A 15,106-nucleotide genomic window follows, 5' to 3' on the forward strand; every position below is an offset into this window, starting at 1 on the left:
ATTGTGTACCTTAGCCGCTTCTGTCTCCAAAAACATACCACTGTGTACCTTAGCCGCTTCTGTCTACAAAAACATACCATTGTGTACCTTAGCAGCTTCTGTCTACAAAAACATACCATTGTGTACCTTAGCAGCTTCTGTCTACAAAAACATACCATTGTGTACCTTAGCAGCTTCTGTCTACAAAAACATACCATTGTGTACCTTAGCAGCTTCTGTCTACAAAAACATACCATTGTGTACCTTAGCAGCTTCTGTCTACAAAAACATACCATTGTGTACCTTAGCAGCTTCTGTCTACAAAAACATACCATTGTGTACCTTAGCAGCTTCTGTCTACAAAAACATACCATTGTGTACCTTAGCAGCTTCTGTCTACAAAAACATACCATTGTGTACCTTAGCAGCTTCTGTCTACAAAAACATACCATTGTGTACCTTAGCAGCTTCTGTCTACAAAAACATACCATTGTGTACCTTAGCAGCTTCTGTCTACAAAAACATACCATTGTGTACCTTAGCCGCTTCTGTCTACAAAAACATACCATTGTGTACCTTAGCAGCACTTCCCTTCCTTCTCTTTTTTTCTAGACCAGATTTTTACTTGGAAAAACTGGTTTATAGTGGATGTATACCCCCCAAAAAGTGTGTACTGGTATTGTTCTAGAATGAAAGAATGGTTGTTAACCTAACTAAACCTACTGTATATTTCTAGGGCTGCACTGACCACACCACTGGATTCCACTGTGATGAATGTATCCCTGGTTTCTATGGGGACGCTACCAAGGGAACAGCCAATGACTGCCTGCCCTGCGCCTGCCCCCTCAATATCCCGTCCAACAAGTATGTCATCACATCTCACATGGAACTAAGTTTATATGACACTTAATCAGAATCCTTATCTAGCCATACTGACCTCTCCCTACCTATAATTCATTTTCATGACTCTAATCCTGTGTTTTTGGGGGGGTGGATCCACCACCGTGACTGGCGGTGCTGTCGCCTAGATCTGTTGTGTTTCCACCATGTTGAGGTCATTTACTTGTGAACAGGGCCAGAGACAATAGCTCCAGTCAATCACTGGTAATGGGTGGTAATCCCCTGGTGGCTAGAGTGGAGCGGCGTGCCCCCAGGCCAGGAGCTGAGCAGCTGAGCATTCCTCTACACTAGGCCAAAGTAGCAGAACCAGCGGCTAAAGAAAGCTTCTTCCCCCAGACATTCCAAAAAGGCAGTGCTACCCCACCGTTCCTGCCCTGGGATCCAGTGTCTTCTGAAATAGACTGGCCAGTCATTCCATCAGCCCTCTGTCAGGAACACTGGAACCTATCCCTGACCCAGCCCAACTCTTGCTCTATCTTTGGGATCAGGAGGGGGACAGGAACTGGAGTCTCCCTCTTTTTCAACTCAGTGATGTTGTTGTGTTTATGGGGGACAGAAGGATGGGGTTGTTGATACGTGTTTCTTTTCTTTTTCTTCTACTTCCTGTTTTTCTTACTCAAAAACATCGTAGTTTCAGCCCCACGTGCCATGTGGACCCGCGAGGGGAGCTGATATGTGACCGATGCCAGCCGGGGCACACCGGACCACGCTGTGACAGGTGAGTGCCCAAAGACAAAAGGAAGACGAGTTAACCCTCCTAGACACAGTCAAAACAGTACAACCACAGTCATAACAGTACTACCATAGTCATAGCAATACTACCACAGTCATAGCAATACTACCACAGTCATAACAGTACTACCATAGTCATAGCAATACTACCACAGTCATAACAATATTACCTCAGTCATAACAATACTGCCACTGTGATGGCAATATTACCACAGTCATAACAATACTGCCACAGTCATAACAATATTACCACAGCCATAACAATACTACCACAGTCATAACAATACCACCACAGTCATAACAATATTACCACAGTCATAGCAATACTACCACAGTCATAACAATACCACCACAGTCATAACACAGCTGCATTCTGGTTGACTTTACTCGGTGTGAGAGGTTCAGTGTCTTTTGTTACCTGCTGTTAGGTATTGGTAGATTACATTTTTCTTCAATGGGTTGTTGACAACTCTCTCTGAGAAATGTGAATGTGTTTTTGTATATACAGCGCCTTCAGAAAGTATTCAGACCCTTTGAGTTTTTTCACATTTTGTTGCGTTACAGCCTTATACTAAAATGGATTCAATAAATGTTTTCGTCAGCAATCCACACACAATACCCCATGACGCAAAGCGAAAACAGGTTTTTAGAAATGTTTGCAAATGTATTAAAAATAAAAAACAGAAATACCTTATTTACATACAGTACCAGTCAAAAGTTTGGACACACCTACTCATTCCAGGGTTTTTCTTTATGTTTACTATTAACACATATGGAATCATGTAGTAACCAAGAAAGTGTTAAACAAATCAAAATATATTTTCAGTTGTGTTGTGACAAGTTATACAGAAGATAGCCCTATTTGGTAAAATACCAAGTCCATATTATGGCAAGAACAGCTCAAATAAGCAGAGTAATGACAGCCCATCATTAATTTAAGACTTGAAGGTCAGTCAATCCAGAAAATGTCAAGATCTTTGAAAGATTCTTCAAGTGCAGCCGCAAAAACATTCAAGCAGTATGATGAAACTGGCTCTCATGAGGACCGCCACAGGAATGGAAGACTCAGAGTTACCTCTACTGCAGAGGATAAGTTCATTAGAGTTAACTGCACCTCAGATTGCAGCCCAAATAAATGCTTCACAGAGTTCATGTAACAGACACCTCAACATCAACTGTTCAGAGGAGACTGCGTGAGTCAGGCCTTCATGGTCGAACTGCTACAAAGAAACCACTACTAAAGGACACTAATAAGAAGAAGATACTTGCTTGGGCCAAGAAACACAAGCAATGGACATTAGACCAGTGGAAATCTGTCCTTTGGTCATATGAGTCCAACCGCCTTGTCTTTGCGGTGAATGGATGATCTCCGCATATGTGGTTCCCACAGTGAAGAATGGTGTGATGGTGTGGGGGTGCTTTGCTGGTGACACTGTCTGTGATTTATTTTGAATTCAAGGCACACTTAACCAGCATGGCTACCACAGCATTCTGCAGCGATACACCATCCCACCTGGTTTGCCCTTAGTGGGACTATTATTTGTTTTTCACCCAGATAATGACCCAAAACACACCTCCAGGATGTGTAAAGGCTATTTGACCAAGAATGAGAGTGATGGAGTGCTGCATCAGATGACCTGGCCTCCACAATCATCCAACCTCAACCCAATTTAGATGGTTTGGGATGAGTTTGGCTGCAGAGTTAAGGAAAAGCAGTCAACAAGTGCTCAGCATATGTGGGAACTCCTTCAAGACTGTTGGAAAATCATTCCTCATGAAGCTGGTTGAGAGAATGCCAAGAATGTTCAAAGCTGTCATCAAGGCAAAAGGTGGCTACTTTGAGGAAAATAAAATATAACCGTTTTTGGTTACTACATGATTCCATATGTGTTATTTCATCATTTTGATGTCTTCACTATTATTCTACAATGTAGAAAATAGTAAAAATAAAGAAAAACTCTTGAATGAGTAGGTGTTTAAACTTTTGACTGGTACTGTAAGACTCGAAATTGAGCTCAGGTGCATCTGTTTCCATAGATCATCCTTGAGATGTTTCTATAACTTGATTGGAGTTAACTTGTGGTAAATTCCATTGATTGGACACGATTTGGAAAGAGTCGACTCCAATCAAGTTATAGAAACATCTCAAGGATTGATCAAATGGAAACAGGATGCACCTGAGCTCAATTTCATATCTCATAGCAAAGGGTCAGAATACTTATGTAAGCTATTTCTGTTTTTTTATGTTTAATACATTTTCAAACACTTCTAAAAAAAAGTTTTTTTCCCCCCGCTTTGTCGTCATGGGGTATTGTGTGTAGATTGCAGACAAACACATTTATTTAATCCATTTTAGAATAAGGCTGTAACGCGACAAAATGAGGAAAAAGCCAAAGGGTCTATACTTCCCGAATGCACCCTAGGTCTATGTTCGGTATGTGATGCTGTGCAAGATGACAGATGTTATCCGCATGAAGAGAGAACTGTGTCAATAGGTTATAGATAGTCCATGATTAGTCTTGTATTTCATTTAATTAAATGGATATCTTCTGATTTAATTACGCTCATGACTATTGGCAGTTTTAGATTATGTATGGTTCTCACACTGGTGGCTAGTGCATTTTAGTGTTTGTTATTCATTGCACGTGCATTTCAAAAGCAGCCCATATGCCACTGTGGTCTTTTCTGGTTTGTCTGTTCAGTTCGGTCGCCATATGGTACTGTGTGCCTATGAAAGCCACTCATAAAAGTGTGGAGAATACAGATGGGTTTAGTTGATGCTTCAGAGCGGTGGGATCTTTCCCAGAGGCATCGGTAGACAAAGGACCAGCCTCTCTGGACCAGCGGAAAGATTGATCACTTAGTAGTCGGTGCCCGCAGTTCTGTTCTGAGGTCTCTTAATTTCATTTGCGACATAAATGCATCAGTCGCTCTCTCTCTCTATCTCAGAGACAGAGAGACGGAGGGATGGATTGTTGGTATTTCTACTTGCTGTGTGGTAGGTGTGGGTTTGATGGTAGGCCTTATGGCACTGCTGCAGGGCTTAGAGTCAGAAAACTGCCAAGGGGATGGGGCGAGGCAACACCCCTCTCTTTGACCCATACCCTCTGACAGATGGAGACAGGCAGCTGTGGGCACGCATGCCATCCCTGTGCTGCGCTGCCTTGCAGATTGCCCACTCTGCTCTTCTCTTGATCTATAAAGCAAGAGGTGGGGTGAGGACGGATTTGGGTTCTGCGGGCCATACTGGGGACGGGGGGGACAGGAGCTCATTTACGCTACAGACAGACAGGATGGGGCCTCATCTATCATGGCTGCCTGTGAAGGGGGCCCCGGGGCCCGGCTTCTCTCCCAGGAGCTCTCTGAGAAATGGTGAAGTGAAGGACATTACAGAGGTGTGCTCTCATAATGTCCCTCTCCACACCTGGACCTACAATACCTCTTTCTAGTCTAGAGAGTGAACTGAACTCTGGAATTGGAGCACTGTCTGCCTGATAACAAATGCCCTGCTGCAGCACCAAGGAGGGTTAGTTGGTAATAATAGCTTTCTCCTCAGCGCCATCAAACTACTGCAATTCCTGGAAACAAATTGGCAGTCGGAGTTAAAAGAGGCGCGTGAAGAGGTCTCTCCCTCCCTGGGAAGCCGTTCTACAGGGGCCAGGAGTACATTCTCCCAATCAAGTGCAGAGTTTCCAGTAATAAGATTATTGATTTGGGAAGAAGAGTCTATCCTGAGGAATCAGCCAACTAGAGCAGGGAAAGAGGTTTCACTTCACATTTTCTGGAAGCTGATCTGAGTGGCCAGGCGAACAGAGGGAAGCTGTCGATGAGAATACACAACATAAGCTTGGCTGATGGAAAGATAGATAGAAACAGACTCTGCTTTCGATTGATAGACACAGACCTCCAATCCTGTTCTTATTCTCTGTCTGAGCCTCTGAGCTCCTTGAAACATATTAGCGTTTACGTTTAGTTTGGCAGCGAGTGGGCATGGATATCTGATCCACAAGGGCCTGACAGATAGAGCGGGGTGCGTTGCCAGGCTGGGGTGAGAATGTTTCCTGTTTTAAAGGCGTCTGCTTGGAGCCAAGAGGAAGAGCTGCAGATATATTTATAGATAGGGAAGGCAGACACCTGGCGGGAGACATCAGTGTTAAAGACGGATCCTTCTTGTCTGTCCGAGAGAGCAGGGTGGCCAGGCTGCCAGGGAGAGTTCATGGGTGTGTAAATACATCAGATGGCACATTTGGTCAAGAATAGCACCCTCACCCTCACCCAGTCAGGAACCACAGACCCAACTGAACTGGACTGAGTTGGATGTGGGTAATAGGAGTTTTCTTAGCGGATATGCTGTAGTTGCCAAGCTACCCATACTCCTTGCTCCGACCAAACGCTACGCCATGCCCACGGATGATAGTTTTTTCTCTGCAATGAGCCTGGATCTGAGTACCTCCCTGACTATTTCTCGAACTCAAACACATTCTAACCATTCTGATTGGTCCTAGAAACCAATGGGTTGCTGCACCAGAGTCAGAACTCACATGGGGAAAGCTTCCTTTTAGAAATGCATAATTGGCTTTGATACTGATTGGTTAAAGATGATTAAATCGATGATGACTTTGTTCCGTACACCAGCCCTCGTTTTGACGTCACCACAAACGACTTCACCGACGGTAGTCTCAGACTGAAGTATGTAGTGAACATAGAGCAGTGGAAGAATTCAGTTTAAGTCGTCAGGGAAATACAGAATATACAGTAGGCCTATCTCAGAGTTGGGCAACATACAGCCCGGGGTGGTGGGGGGGATTATTATTTTGGGTTAAAAAACACTCCAGGTCACTCTTGAATGGCTAAAACTAGATAGAAAGGATGTTGAAATTATAATGGACCTATATATTTATATACATTATAATGGACCTATATATTTATATAAATTATAATGGATCTATATATTTATATAAATTATAATGTATCTATATATTTATATAATTTATAATGGACCTATATATTTAAATACATTATAATGGACCTATATATTTATATAAATTATAACGGACCTATATATTTATATAAATTATAACGGACCTATATATTTTCAAATAACTGCCCTTTTTCTGGCCCGCAAATTGCTTTTGACTAACAAATCGTTCAGTGAAAAAAAGAACTGTGCGGCACTCTGCTGAATTTTTTTTTATCCCAAACTGGCCCTTGAGCCAAAATGATTGCCCACCTCTGGCCTATCTATATAATGAGATCAGGGTGGATTATATACTGGATGACATCTTCATAATCATATTCTATATAATTGGTAAGAAAGGTTCATTTTACATTTAATATTTCCCTATTTTTACTCATTAAAGAAAAGGCTCACTGCTTAACGTATGGCTGTGGTGTAGCGTCCTAGCCATCTGGGTCCATGTAAACAGTACAATGGTTATTATGCATGAAGTTACAAGTGTACAGAGAAATAAACTGTGTATACAAAACATTAGGAACACCTGCTCTTTCCATGACATAGACTGACCAGGTGAATTCAGGTGAAAGCTATGATCCCTTATTGATGTCACCTGTTAAATCCACTTCAAACAGTGTAGATGGAGGGGGGAAGACAGGTTAAATAAGGATTTTTAAGCCTTGAGACAATTGAGACATGGATTGTGTATGTGTGCCATTCAGAGGGTGAATGGGCGAGACAAAATATTTAAGTGCCTTTGAACGGGGCATGTTAGTAGGTGCCAGGGGCACATGTTTGAGTGTGTCAAGAACTGCAACACTGCTGGGTTTTTCACGCTCAGTTTCCCGTTTGTATCAAGAATGGTCCAACACTCAAAGTACATCCTGCCAACTTGACACAACTGTGGGAAGCATTGGAGTCAACATGGGCCAGCATCCCTGTGGAACGCTTTCAACACCTTGTAGAGTCAGCCCATGCCCCGACGAATTGAGGCTGTTCCCGAGGCAAGAGGGGTCCAACTCAATTTTAGGAAGGTGTTCCTAATGTTTGGTACACTCAGTATACTTGTGCAGTGTAAAGTTTGCATGCATAGAATCTCAGCACCCAGACTATGTAACGTGTACGCTGGGTAGTCGGGAAGTAAGTTCAGAGATACAATGAATATCGACCAAAACAAGGTAGCGTACAGACATGAACACTGGAACAGAAACGATAGGACCTAGGGAAAGAACCAAAGGGACTGACATATATAGGGAAGGTAAACAGGCAGGTGATGGAGTCCAGGTGAGTCTAATGAGGCACTAATGCACGGACCGATGGTGACAGGTGTGCGTAATAATGAGCAGCCTGGTGACCTCGAGTGCCGGATAGAGGGAGTATACGTGACAGACTTGTATGAAATGTGTGGATCAGGACCAGTGCAAATTATACCGTGACCTCCTATATGTTAGCACGCTTTTGCATGGACAAAATGTTTTGATAGGCTAATGTTACTTGACATGCTGTTATAGGAGCTCTGTGCTTTTCTATTGAAGCTGAAATGTAGCCTAATGTGTGTAGCCTACAGACAATTTTTTTAAATGTTTATTTACTAGGCAAGTCAGTTAGGAACAAATTCTTATTTTCAATGACAGCCTAGGAACAGTAACTGCCTGTTCAGGAGCAGAACAACATATTTGTACCTTGTCAGCTCGGGGATTTGAACTTGCAACCTTTCGGTTACTAGTCCAACACTCTAACCACTAGGCTACCCTGCCGCCCCAAGAATTGAAACCCTTTAATTTTCTGCACATAGGCCTTCATGCTTGTGAACTGTTGCATTATTCAAGAGTGCCATATGGTTTGGCTGCGTTATTCAATAGTGTAATATGTTTTTGTTGAATAGTTTGTGCTTACTGTCTAGTGGCTACTGTGATATTTATGGTCAATTTGAGCTGCGGACCAAGAATGTTGTTTTGCCAGCCACAACGAAAGGTAAGGCAAGGCCATACTGTGAATTGAAAAGTAGAATTCTCTTTCGTCACCCAGCTCCTCAGACTCTCCTTACCTTGTAGTGGGAATAGGGATAATGACAGCTTCTTGAATCTCTCAATCAATCAGAGATCATTGCAGCTGGCAGGCAGCATTGCCGCAAAAACAATATGCTGGCTCTTAGATGGCAATCACCTCACTCTCTCCCAATTTGCCAGTGGGTGCAGTTATTATTAGATGTTATAACATTAGAATTGTCGACCTCGAGAATGAATGGTGCTCTTCAAGGAACAATTGAGGCCTGGACAAATGTACTAAGGCCCAACACATACACTGAACAAAAATACAGTGGTGGAAAAAGTACCCAATTGTCAAAAGTAAAAATACCTTAATGAAAAATGAGTAAAAGTCTAAAAGTATTTGGTTATAATTATACTTAAGTATCGAAACTAAAAGTATAAAAGTATAAAGTATAAAACATTTCAAATTGCTTATATTAAGCAAACCAGATGGAACATCTTTGAGAAGCATTTGATTGGTAATGCTAATATGGAAGACAAAGAATTTAAAACATTTTTTTAACATAACATAGTATATGAGATTGATTTTTTAGAAATTTGGCTTAATTCATTGTATTAATATTATGGTGTTTCTATTCCAAGAAAAACAAAACCCTCAGGGTTTCCGTTAGGATGGAATGGAAAATATGGTGCTGTACAGCGTGACGTTCGAGAGTAGGCTACAGCATAAGTGGATTGGAGGTTTCTAAATTAATATCTAAGGGGCATAACATTTCCACACCCTAATTGTAGTGTAACCAAACTTTCAGTTGAGTGTATTTGCTCTTTGTCTTCTCTAGTGGAAGTTGATGCTTTTGCTATGCAACCTCTTGCTAGCTAGTTAGCATAACAAACTACAAGTTAGAGATTTTTCGACTTTGGGTGTGTTCTTAAATTCAATCTGGAGTGGCTGCATTTATGAGCGTTGTCAAATTGTCCGTTTGTAAATTTGTAAACAGACCGTTTTGCTCTCGGAGCGCACACAGGACGTTCGGGCCGAGGAGTAGGGTTATTTGAGCGTTCTGGCCTTACAACTGCAGTCAAGCACCCAAGCTAACGTTGGCTAGCTTGCTAGCTACTTCCAGACACAAATGAGACCACTCTGACCATTTCACTCACCCTAGCAGAGCTGGTTAGGCAGTTTTCGTGTTAACCAGAGTGTTGTTGACTGCAACTGTACTGCTGGAAACAATTTAATTACACTTTTTGCCAACGTTTACTGACACCGGCCATATTCAACGGGCGTTGAGTGCTTGTAAATTCATTATTCTGCGTTCTGGTACACTCAGGCGAGAGTGCTCTGAAATCGGAGTAGATAGCCAGTGTGGATTTACGAAAGCACCCGAATGTCCATTGAGAACCCACAACATGACTGTATTCCCAGTCATGCGACGTCAATAGATTAGGTCCTAATTTTCTTTCTTCTTCAATTGACTAATTTCCTTAAATGAACTGTAACTCAGTAAAATATTTTGAATTTTTCATATTTTTGTTCAGTATACAAATATACAATCTAGAACGCTTAACACATACAAACTATATATACAGTATATACCTATTTTCATAATATATATACTTTCCTTCCCACGGGGAAGGGGTGTTATTAAGAAGGGGATGGATGTAAAAGCAACCTTGGATGTTTAGGGGGGGTGAAGGGTGGTGGGTGGTTGTGGTTGGATGGAGACATGTTGGATGGGTGTGGTTGGGGAAATGGGATAGGATGTTACGGGTGGAGGCTCTTTCTTTTCAGATTCCAAAGTAAAGTGATTCAATAATTTTGCATGTTTGGTCATGATATCTGCATTAGTGCTGTCTCCTCCCCAAGACACCCGCTTGATGGTTGAAATTAAATTACAGACACGTACTCACTGTTCCACGCCAATGGCTCCTTCTCACATAAGACAGTCAGAAGCAATAACATATTAAATTAATAAGTCTCCGGCGACTAAAGGAATCCGCTGTGCATGATATGGAATGATTACTTTTCCCATTTGCTATCATGCAGATAGAAGGGCGGTGTGGAGATAAGAATTGTAGCAACCATTTAACAAGAAGGCACTAGAATGTATATCTTTATCAGGGCAGAACACGACTCGCTTCTGAGGAGATATATGGTGGGAAAAGCAGGACAGTGCAGATAAGAGTTGGTAGGGGGAATAGCGATATTTTCTGTGGCTTCGCGCGTTTGCCTTTTCAGATTCTTTCTCTGTGTTTTGACTGCCAATGATACTGTCCACTGCCCCCTTATTGTTCCCACTGAATATGTGAATTATACACAAACTAAGTGTTCATGTTTGAAAAGGCAATTTCATAATTGAAGCCAGTTTCATCGTTGAAGTAATTTTAGTGAAACACTGAAGTGTCCGTGATACACAGCTGTGCATGCTGAGTGTGATCGCTTTTTATCCAGTTTCACTGAGACATTTAGCCTTTCTAGTGACTTGAAAAAGAACAGAGGCACAGTGACCATATGTCCATTTCTGTCATTTGTACTGTGACTCCCCTCATGGGAAACACATTATCTTCATAGCTGAGCAGTGATCCTTCAGTCCACTACGTACCATAGCCTCGCTCCTTCCTGCTCAAATTAGTCATGATAGGGCTATATTGTAACTAGGGACTGTGGTTATTCCTGGTCAAGACACAAGGTCAGGAAAGAAAAAAACTTGCCCAGAGTTTCTCTTGGCCATGTCGTACAGTATGGTAAGGTAAAACTCAGGGCCCTAGCCATGAGTCATGATTTCCCTCTTCCTCTCTGGTCACTGTAGGTGCTCGAATGGCTACTTTGGTCAGCCGACGGTTAAGGGAGGCTCGTGCCAGCTCTGCCAGTGTAACGGTAACCTGGACCTGGCCTCACCGCGGAGCTGCGACCCCATCACCGGCTCCTGTCTGAGGTGTCGAGATGGCTACGGGGGAACCACCTGTGACACCTGCGCCGAGGGGTTCTACGGGGACGCCATCAAGGCCAAAAACTGCCAACGTGAGTATAAGAAGTACATGAGTATCAGAGCCTGCAGTACGTTAAAGCCCCTGTCCCTGTCTGAGTCTCCTTTGAAGAGTGGAGTGTTGCTGTAATGTTATGCGAGCGCTGCCTGTCTGCCTGCCTGACAGACAGCCTGCATGCCAGATGTGGCGGTGTCTTTGAAAATGTGAAAATGTTTGGCTTTGAGAATATGAGAATGTGTGCAGATGGTGACTGTCTGTGTAAATCCACATAAACAACCTGTGTTGACTTGCAAACTTCAATGCTCACCCCATAAAAGTTTATAATTCATCTGCCTCTCTGTTCTCAGCTGTACAGTCTGCGACGTTGACAATGTTTGGATGAAGATAACTAATTAGTCTCAGTTTACCAAAACGACCCATTTGACGATGATGCCAAGATAATTAAAAATGCATTACAGCTTATCACGGCTCATAGCCAAATTAATTCCTGATTTATAACTCTTGATATACAGCTGCAATAAAGACGACAAAGAAATGATCGAGGTATTGGTAGTGATTGACAGTACATTAAGACTATAGACTGGTAAAGCACAATAGTTAAACATGCAGCTAATGCCTCTATAGACTTCGACAATAGAATGGAATAGCTGCCTTCATCTGCAGTGATAAAAGGCAGGCGCACGACTTCCGTTTGAATGAAATCTGTCGAACGAAAAAAGTAGGTTGGTGAGAAGAAGTCCATTTTCGCTGACTTAGTCTGGCTGTCCTAACTGATTATTGTGGTGGTGGTGGGGCATTTTGGGCGGACATGGAGTAATCAACATTAGGAATGCGGAAACAGGGCCGTCGTTGTTGGAAATTGCCCATGCTATCACGGTGGCAGGGAAAACAAGTTGATGATCATTGTCACAGATCTCTTCAACTTAATGTGGCTGACGCACAGTGTAATCTCGTTGCTGGTTTCAGTGTGCCATCAACCCGACTCGTTCTCTCTTTCTCTCAGACAGCCCGAATTAAAAACTTGACCCACTTTAGATCCCATCTGGACTCCATGCTGTCAGGGTGAGAAAGGGAGTCTTACAACTCATACTCATTCCAACCTGTTAAACATTGAATAAATGCAGGCATCTTTAAACCTTACGTGGGTGACTGAGCACAGTACAAAGACAGAAAAAACAGCAAATGTCCCCTCCAACCAGTCCTATAGGAAACCATCTGTGCCTGTGTTTTCTCTTGCAGATCACTAGGACTTTTTAAAGTAAATAATGAGCCGGTTATACAATGCAAATGTGTTCCTGTGTCTAGCAATCTGAAAGTGGTTGGATTTGCGTACTCTGTATGAGTTGATGACAATAGACAGTAGTACTGCACAGCAATAGGACCGAAGACAACAAGAGGATATAGTTGTACTGTACAGTACATACCCTTATCTGAGAGGGCCTTGTTGGGGCTGAACTTAGACTGATCCTTGTTATTCTAAATCTGATTCATTCAACTGATATCCCCTCCTCCCCTCTTCTCCTCCCCACCCCTCTCATTGGTCTACAGATTGCCAGTGTCACAACAATGGCTCTGTGTCGGAGGTCTGCCACCAGGAGAATGGGCAATGCCCATGCAAGCAGCATGTGGTGGGACGGCAGTGTGACGAGTGCATGGTAGGTCACCAAAGTATCAGCTGTCATTCCGAATCTTGTCAATTCGGTCACTATGTCATTTTATCATTGGGATACCCATAAAAAGGTGGACAAGCTATGGGGACATTTCAAATCAGTTACTGCGTCAGATACTGTTGATTAGTAACGCTCATGTCTGAAGTTGAACCAATTTTTCACTCCGGTGTTTGGTTTCACAAATATATTGTCATCTAAATATTTCCCAAAGTTTTAGGGTGACGACCTCATTTATACTCAGTACCTCAGACATTCACAGATAACTAACTTCCTGCCCCTCACTGCTCCTGGTGAATGAAGCCCAATTGTTGGTGGGATGCAGAGGAGCAGGTGTGTAAGCCGTGCTCCTGCAGCCGTACAGGGGCCATGTCCCAGCGCTGCGACCTGGAGGGACGTTGTATCTGTAAGCCCGGCTTCGTGGGCCATCGCTGCGACCTGGGTCGCCAGGGTTACGAGCGTCGGGAGACGCGCAGGCCAATAGAGAGGGTCCGGCTGCAGCAGGTCCAGCGCTGGGGCTCGTCCCGCTCTGGGGGCTGTCCTAGGGCAGCCTACCGCACCTCAGCGGTAAAGACAGTAAAGATTTGCAGCACTGAGTGTTTTAGTGTGTTAGTGTGCTGTGATGCATCCCAAGCCTGCCCAGCCAACCACCCACCCACCCACCAACCCATCCGCCGACCACCCATCCACCCACCAACCAACCAAGCCTGCCCAACCAACCCACAGGGTCCATAGTTATAATTTTGCCTCACCTAGCCACGACGAACATGTCCATCCCAGACCCTGACTATATGTGACTGCAACCTGACCCCACTTCAAACTTGACCATATAGGCCTTCTCTGACCGACCAAAACTGACCACTCACCATCTTCCGAACAGAACAGATCTGATGTGTACTGGCTGGACCACAGCATGACTCTAACCTGACCTGAGCTGACATGACACATTGCCTGGTCAGCAGTAAGCCTCTGACCTTAATGACTGTATGTGAAACAGCCTGGCGCTCCACTCTTCTTAGCCTCTGCTTTCTGCTCAGGTTTCACCTGGACCTGTCACTGAGTAGCCTTGTGTGATACAGGCTGCACATACTAACGCATATTTTAATTGAGCTAGAATTGTACGTATATGAACTATTATGTACCGTAAGTAAATATCCATATACTGGTTGCAGATAAAGTATAGGCGCAAAACAGCATTCTTTAGATATACAGATGTAGGATCTTAATTTGACCCATATTGTCGCAGCAAAATAATCCTCCAGCAACAGGATTTGAACGTTTAGTCCATAACATGAAAAGTGAAATACTAGTAATGTAATTGTGTGTTAGTGCAGGTTTTTAGTGAATTTGTGTAAATCACAAAGATCATCTGCATTTTCTGCAGGTGCAGCAATGCAATTCTCAGCAGCAAAAGAGTGATCCAATTAAGATCCTACGTTTGTACTGTGCAGCTAGATGTAATTGTAAATCCTTGAGGCGTTGAAGAAATACTTTAATGCACAGTGTGATTAAGTCAGATGGTAATCTACATTGTAAAGAGGTGATTGAGGATTCTTGGAAATATCCAGCCCCCACTAGACCCTTCAATTGATGTGAGATCTCTTCATAAGTTGTTGTTCTATAATATTGCCCACTTATCAACCCTGCCCTTTATGTTGTGATAGTTAATTATTCAGCCTTTCTTACGGCATTCATCTTAATTGAACTCTTATTTAAAAGTTTTGTTTTTTCACCTTGGTCAGTGGCAGTGTTCGGGAAGCTACTCTGAAAATATAGTGTACCAAGCTACCAATTACTTCACACTAAAGACACACTAAAGCTACCCTTAAGGAAAACATGGTTTACTTACCTTAAGTTACTTTGATAAAAAGTAGTTTGCTCCAAACTACTTAGTGAAA

At 42.9% G+C, this 15,106-nt stretch overlaps 1 protein-coding gene across 7 annotated transcripts in view; it reads left to right on the forward strand.

Moving 5' to 3' along the window:
* Positions 1 to 15,106, forward strand: part of lama2 (laminin, alpha 2) — a 148,982-nt gene that overhangs the window by 74,116 nt on the left and 59,760 nt on the right. For 5 of the 7 annotated variants that reach the window (XM_052523521.1, XM_052523523.1, XM_052523522.1 and 2 more), the window contains exons 17-21: positions 716 to 843; positions 1,511 to 1,597; positions 11,364 to 11,575; positions 13,090 to 13,196; positions 13,512 to 13,775. In XM_052523521.1, the coding sequence (XP_052379481.1) occupies positions 716 to 843; positions 1,511 to 1,597; positions 11,364 to 11,575; positions 13,090 to 13,196; positions 13,512 to 13,775 (798 nt within the window). The remainder of the gene's footprint in view (positions 1 to 715; positions 844 to 1,510; positions 1,598 to 11,363; positions 11,576 to 13,089; positions 13,197 to 13,511; positions 13,776 to 15,106) is intronic. The other 2 variants (XM_052523526.1, XM_052523527.1) reach the window with 1 other exon arrangement.

The sequence above is a fragment of the Oncorhynchus keta genome, chromosome 8 (assembly GCF_023373465.1).
Source record: "Oncorhynchus keta strain PuntledgeMale-10-30-2019 chromosome 8, Oket_V2, whole genome shotgun sequence".
Taxonomy (NCBI): Eukaryota; Metazoa; Chordata; class Actinopteri; order Salmoniformes; family Salmonidae; genus Oncorhynchus; species Oncorhynchus keta.